Source organism: Echinops telfairi, unplaced genomic scaffold (assembly GCF_000313985.2).
Source record: "Echinops telfairi isolate 266 unplaced genomic scaffold, ASM31398v2 ScPeMD7_2291;HRSCAF=2852, whole genome shotgun sequence".
Taxonomy (NCBI): Eukaryota; Metazoa; Chordata; class Mammalia; order Afrosoricida; family Tenrecidae; genus Echinops; species Echinops telfairi.
This window is the reverse complement of record NW_022106189.1, coordinates 38145223-38152562: the sequence shown is the minus strand read 5'-3', so window position 1 is coordinate 38152562 and position 7340 is coordinate 38145223. Positions and strand designations below refer to the sequence as shown.

The following is a 7340-nucleotide window of genomic DNA, read 5'->3' as shown; positions in this document are numbered from 1 at the left end:
GCAGGCTGCGTCTTCCGCAAGAGCTGGTCCACCCGAATGGACGCCTCTCGCACGTTCCTTTCCACTCGGACGTGGTGCCACCGGTTGTCACTGAAGCGCGAGGGGGACTGCACCGAGATCTCCAAAGGCCCGTTGCCCACATCAAATGAAAAGGTCACTTCCGCAGGAGCTGGGAACAGGAGACACGAGGGTTGGTTAGTTCGTGGGGCCGTGGGCTGAGCCATTAACACTTAGGGATGGCATCGCAGCAGAAAGGCACTAAATAAAAAAGACAACGTTGGGACTTTGATGGAAGAAACGGATGACACTGGTGTCATCTGATGCGGGATGAAAGGGGACAATACATTGAACAAGTTTATCCACTGCGTTCATTTTTGATATGTTCTGCTAAGTAGCAAAGCTTTGCTGGGCAGCAACTAGTGACAACATGGACAAATATTGCAGAGATCGCCAGGGCCGGACAATGAGCTCGCATCAGCATGATTCTCTAAATATAGCTAATTCATAGCTGAGTCAAAGCATATATAATTTTAAACATTGACTATGACGATATTAGTGGCCAAGGATGACCACTTAAGTAATTTGGTAATTAACTGAAACTGTACTTTTTTTTTTTTTTTAGCTACCTCAGACCAAACCCACTCCAGTGAGTCGATTTGAACTGGTAGCGACTCTATAAAGGGTCTAGAGCAGTGGTGCTCAACCTTCCTAATGCCATGACCCTTTCATACAGTTCCTCAGGTGGTGGTGACCCCCCAACCACAAAATTATTTTCATTACTACTTCATCACTGTCGTTTTGCTACTGTCCTAAATCGGGCGAGCCCTGTGGAAGGGTCGTTCGACCCCCGAAGGGGTAGCGACCCACAGGTTGAGAACCATGCTGGTTTAGAGGCTGTAAATCTCGAAGGGAAGAGATCTCCTGGAGGATGCTGGTAGGTTTGAACCACTGGCTTTGCAGTTAGCAAACTAACATACAACGGCCCCCCGACGGCCCCCTTTATTTTAACCAGTACCATTGAAATCCCCTTTAAAATTGGCTGTAACGAAGAGCAATGATTTCCACAGATAATTACATGCTACAAATCAAATCATTTTCTCACAGCAAGGCAGGTTTAAAGTCGTGCAATCGTTAAGGCAGGACCCCGTGGGAAGCTGACAGTGGAAGGATACACCCTCTGAAAACCGAGGAGAGGGCGCCCTAGGCGGCTCTGGACCAGCGGACTCACCGCGGAGCTCGATCCTGATAAAGTCCGTGATCCCCAGGTTCTCCAGAAACACGCCGGAGGAGGCCGTGGTCTTGAAGAAGAAGGACACGTCTGCGCTCAGTTCTCCGTGGAAAGTGGGGAAATGGAGGTAGGAAGCCTCCGTATTGAAGGAGGCAGAATTCCAGAAGGATCCTGTAGTGTTTGGTTTTTAAGAAAAGGAAGGAAGGGAAGAAAGGAATGAAGGCAATGGCACAATGACATTTTTCTATCAAAAATATTTATCTGGATCAATACGCCTTTTTGTGGTGGTGGTTCTCTGCAGACTAGAAGACAATTTGCTCAGGAAACCAAACCTGACCATTTTACCCAGCGTGGCATCCCACTCCTCTCCTGATCTGCCAGGGGAATGATGGCCGCGCAGGCAGAAGGTCCGACTTGGTCTTGTCTAAGCAAGCCATCACGGGGACCTCTCTGGAGCCTAAGTGCTACCCTCGCCCTAAGCGCTCTGCTAATGGCGCCCTGCCAAACCACAGTCACAGTCTTAACATTTGGTTTTGCTTCTGTTCTTTGAAAACGCTCTCACCCCCTAACTTCAAATCGCAAAAACCCTAAAGAAGTTCAAAGTGCTCTTTATTCCCACCGCGGGCACATCACTCAGTCACGCGGTTCCGTTCACCAGGGGCCATCGTGGGCCTGAGGGGTTCTGAACTTGACCAGAAAGGGGCCTTCCAAGCCCTCCTCCTCTAACACCCAAGGAGACTGCTCTGTCTGCGCCCTGTCGATGCTCTCTCCACAGCCGCAGCCCCTCGGAAATGGTCTATTTTTTATGACAGTGAGACTTTAAAAATCGCATTTTGGTTTGGAAAACGACGATGGCAACCTGTACAAAGGTGCTTGATACAATGGATTGTTCTAAAAGCTGTAAGAGGCCCCAATAAAATGATTTATAAGAAAAACTTTTTTAATCCCATGTTTTTTAAGCACATGGACTTTGTTCCCAGACAGGAGCTGTTACAGCTTTTGAGACGCTCAAAAGAGGGAGAATGCTGTGGAAAGGTGGAGGCATGAATGAAGACATCTGAACATTCCTTCTGATGGAATGTAAAGGAAATTATAATTGCTATTCCCAATTCAAAGCCTTATCGCCATTCGCCCTTCATTTTATTTTATTTTATTTTTTTCAATTCCAGATATCTGCAACTTTTCTCTGTGGGGAAAAAAAAATACTGTGGGCCTTGCCTAGCAGTCTGTGTGAGAAATAAAATATAAATGCGGTGGCATGAAGTGACAGGAGTGAAATCGGGCTAGATAAGCGTGGTAGATGAGGAATATTATCAGAGAAATGAGCTATGCCTAGCCACTGCTGCCAGCAAGTTCTCAACACATCCAATATAAATATACATCCTCCGTTTTAAGCAACTGCGCCTCCACGCGCACTCCCACCACAGGATGAAATTCCATCTAAACTGCCTTCTTGGAAGAAAAGCTCTATTTACCGTCTGAAGTAAGAAAACAGCAGTCTCTAAGCAAGAGAAGCGAGACCTGGCTAGAATTAATGATGACCAACTTGCGTTGGCTTCTGCAGGTTCCCTTGATTTTTATTGATTTCCTATAAATTCTGGACCAAATCCTGCTTCTAGCTCCCTTGTTTGTTTGTTTACAGTTTCCTTGCTGTTTCCACGGAGAACTGACTCAGAGTCAAGCTTCGGTTCTGACACAAACACTCTGAGCTATTCATTCAGCTGAATTCTTTTTCCTCTAGAATCAAATGACATTCTGCATTATCTGAACATATCCACCTACTCCTTATTTTCCCTCACAGTTATTTCTCTCGGAATGCAAGAAAATAGAAACTATCTAGTCAGGGATAGCAAGACATTTGTGTTTTTAAAAGTGCTTACTGGGCTTATTTTTCCAAGGGTTTGGTGTTGGGGGGGGAGGGAGGAAATAAACGCCCTGTCTGTTGAGATGCCCGATATGAAAAATGTTTAAATGCTGTACATTTAAATCACACACAATGGTTAAATCTTACTTACTTGGTGTGATTAGGAAAATTGTGTTCAGAATTACTTACAGATCTAAATTAGATACCATTATTATAAGACGTTCACATTTCATTCCTTTCATTTTTATATTATAACCACACCGATAAAACATCCTACAGAAAGCTTGAGGGAGCTGGTTTAGACAGGGGAATAGTTCTTTGAATTGCTGCTTATCTGTACAACGAATGCTTTTAAAGTAATGAAAGAGTTTATGACGATAGGTGGCTTAAACATTCTCACAAACATAACAGCATCTATTTTGTGTAGTTTAGAAAACCTTATTTTACAGATTCCCAGGAAGTGGAAGATGAAGCCAGGGCATTTTGTTGGAGCAAGAAAATGCCACTAATGCCTAACAATTATAAGGAAACAAAGGTCCGCCTGTCTAAGATCCCACACCAGTAATGGCAGCTAACAGCCCTGTTCTTACAGACTGTGCTGAGAGAGTCCAGGGGAGTCTGGGCTGCCCGAGGGAGAGGCCACTCAGAGCCCAGCAGGCAGACACCCAGCAGGAAGCTGCCCGTCCTTTGAAGGGAGGTTCCCAGGGCTCAGGTCCCTTGAAAGCTGGCTGAGATTCAGCACAGGGGCAGGCCCCACGGCCATCCCTCACTGTAGGACTGCTAGTCAGGAGAGACTAAGAAGCCTTTCATGCTCACAAACAAAAACAAATCATGATGCATTATTCCAAGCCATGAATGAAATCATTAATAATGGATGGATATTTTCTATTAGACTCAATGTAAGGTAACTAGAGATTTAAAATCAAAGGGTCTCGGGGGTATGCTGTCTTTGACCTTTCCAGAATTATATTGTTATCTATCTCCATCTATCTATCTGGATACATAACACTGTTTACACAGAAAAGTGAAGTACACTATGTATTTAGTATCATACATAATAATTACCATAATAAAGAGGCTGCCCAGGAAAATTAGCTTGTTAGTATGGTAAGATGAGAGTGGCTGCATGTATGTATATATATTTTAACTGCTGTTTATATTTTTTAATAGGTTATCCTTTGAGAAAGAACTGGTTTAGAGAAACAGAAGGAAGACTAGTGGTTACCTAGGGTTAGGCAAGATGGGGTTTGGCTGCAAAGACAGCTCTGGAGTGGGGGGTTTCTTCCTGGGGTGATGGAAGTGCTTTAAAATTGATTGTGGCGGCAGCTGCACAATTCTGCGAGTATATAAAAAGCCATTGATTTGCAGACTTTAAATAGATGACATGTAAGGTATGTAAAATAAACCCATAATAAATCTAACAAAATCCAAAACCCCAGACTATTTTTTACAAATGTCTTCTGGAACAATATAGGTTACATCACTTATTAATATTCATAAAGTACATAAAATGTTCAGCCAGCATACTCTTTTAGAAACTAGGATGGCCAGGCTCTGTCATACATGTTCCGGGCATGTGACGAGGAGAGGCCAGGCCTTGGCAAAGGACATCATGCTTGGTACAGTCGAGGGTCAGGGAGAAAGGGGAGGACCCTCAACAGAGGAACTGACGGTGACTATGGCAATGGGCTCAAACAGAACATCCGGCTTGAGGTGGTGCAGGGCAAGGCCCCGTTCATCCTGCTGTGCCCTGAGCTGGAGCTGAGTCAGGGGCACCTCACAACAACATTAAAATGCACATCGAAGGACAAGGGGAAGAGTCAATGAAAGGAAGTCGATTATTCAAACGTCAAAGCCCAAACCCAAATTCATTGCCATCCAGCTGTTTGTGACAGAGCAGACCTGTCGCTTAGGGTTTCCTAGACTGTAGATCTTTACTGAAGCAAGTTGCCTGTCCCAGCTCTCTCCTGCCGAAGCAGGTGGTGGATTTGAACTGCCGACCTTGTGACCTTGTGCTTAACAGCTCACCGAGTCACACACTGCACCGCCAGGGCTTCGAAAGCCAAGGCAAGGTGTAACTGTCTCAGCAAGTACATGCTTTCTGAACATTTAAACAGTGTAAACACTAAAAATAAACAAGCTGAGGAATATACATGCGTCTTATAATGAAAATTTTCATTTTGGGCAAATGGCAGATTTGTGTGCCGTTCTCAGAAATAATTCAGAGAAATCTTGCGCATCCTTGCCCCAATTTCTCCCAAAGGCACCATTGTGCAAACCCACAGCACCATATCCCCATCCGGATGCTGACACTGGAGCAGTCGTTCCATCACCACAAGGAATCCTAAGCAGTCTTCCCATAGCCACACCCACTCACTCCCCAGACTCCCCCCTGAAGCTGCGACACCCAGGAAAAGTCCTTCCTTGCTAAGGTCCTGTCCTCTCAGGAATGCTATATGATTGGAGAGATACCGTAGGCATTCTTTTGAGATTGGGTTCTTGTTTGGTTGGTTGTTTTCTTTACTCATCTTTATTCCCCGGTGATCGATCCAAGTTGCTCTGTGCATCAATACTTTTTCTTGTTTGTTGTTGAGGACAGAGCCTGGTGGCCTATGGGCTGCAAGTTGGACCGCTAACGACAAGGTCCGCCACTCACAGTCACCGGCAACCCCTCAGGAGAAAGAGCAGGCTTTCTTCTCCCCCCAAAATGCATAGTGTTGGACACCCCTCGGGGTAGATCGAGTCTGATGTGTAGGGGTGCGAAGAGTTAGAGTTGACTCCTGGGCAGAGAGTGTTTTTGGGTAGCATTTCATGATTCTAGATAAACTATCCTTTATTTAACTATTTACCAGCTGCAGGTTATCTGGAGTTATTTCCATTTTTTTTTTTACTACTACAAACAAAGCCGCTCGGATATTCATGCGCAAGTTTTTGTATAAAGGGTATTTTTGTCTCTGGGATAAGCCTCAGAGACAACAACGGCTGGTGTATATGATAGTCGAAGGTGTAATTTTTTAAATCCGTGATGAAACTGCTTTCTAGAATCTCTGCTATGTTACATTCCCAGCAACGAAGACTGAGGGATCCGGTTCCTTCTCTAGCGTCTAGTGCTCTTGCTAGTTTTTTCACGTCATTCTGCCACGTCTGTAGTGATGTCTCACTGTGAGTTTAATGTAGATTCCCATATTGGCTCATGCTAGCTAATATCTTTTGGTGGGCGATTTGCCATCTGTATAGGCTCTTGGTAAAATGTCTCATCTTCTCTTTTGCCCACGTTCGAATGGTATGGTCTGCTCTCTGCCTTGTTGAGTTGTTGTTGTTGCTGGGTGTCACCGAGGGGGTTCTGGATCACAGCAACCTCATGTGCAACAGAACAAAACACTACCTGGTCCTGAGCCGTCCCCACAATGGCTCTTACGTCGCAGCCACTGGATCAATGCATCCTGTCCAGGGCCTTCCTCTTTCTCAGCAGCTCTCCACGTTCCCAGGCAGGATGTCCTTCTCCAGGGATTAGGGTGTCCCAATGACATGTCCCAAGTCTGTGAGAGGGAGTCTGTCCAGCTTGGCCTCTATGGGACATCCTGGCTGCTCTTCTTCCAAGACAGATCTGTTTGTTCTCGTGGCGGCCACTCACGGCCACCACGTCCATTTCCGCTCATAGCAACCCTATGGGAAGGATAGAACTGCCCTTGTGGGTTTCCAAGACTGAACATCTTGACAGGAGTAGAAAGCCTCATCTTTCTCGTGTGGTCGTCTAGATTCTAGTCCTTCTCAGAGCCCGTAGGATGTCTTTGAATGCTCTAAACAAGGTCTTTCTTGGAGTCAAACTTTTTACTCCTGATAACATCTAATTGGCCACTTTCCTTTATATGATGGATCCTTCTGAGGCATGCCAACTTGTTGCCTAGCCCTCAAATAAACCTCAATTAAAGGCTAAAAAAAAAGCAATCTCTACCTTGAAATACTGAAGCAAAGAACACTGAACTAGTCAAATGCATTTTTCTAAGCGTTTCAGAATAAATTTTAAAATCCAAAAAGGACTTTATAGATATTTTTGAAACATAAATTCTAAGATCGCATCAGGTTATAGAACACAAAAAAACCTACATAGTATCTTGGTAATTCACCAGCTGCTCCTTTTAGCATTTGCATTACTGCTTGCAGTTGTTTATGAAACTCTCATAGGAATTAATGAAAGCAAAATTAAAATGAAGGAAATGAAAGCTGGCTGGAGATAATTACAGTTTG

General features: G+C 44.6%; 1 protein-coding gene across 1 annotated transcript in view; it reads right to left on the bottom strand.

The window, feature by feature from the left end:
• The window catches only part of CNTNAP4 (contactin associated protein family member 4), a 330264-nt gene that overhangs the window by 52689 nt on the left and 270235 nt on the right, over positions 1 to 7340 (bottom strand). The window contains 2 exon segments of the mRNA XM_030886583.2: positions 3 to 169; positions 1229 to 1399. Coding sequence (XP_030742443.2) covers positions 3 to 169; positions 1229 to 1399 — 338 coding nt within the window.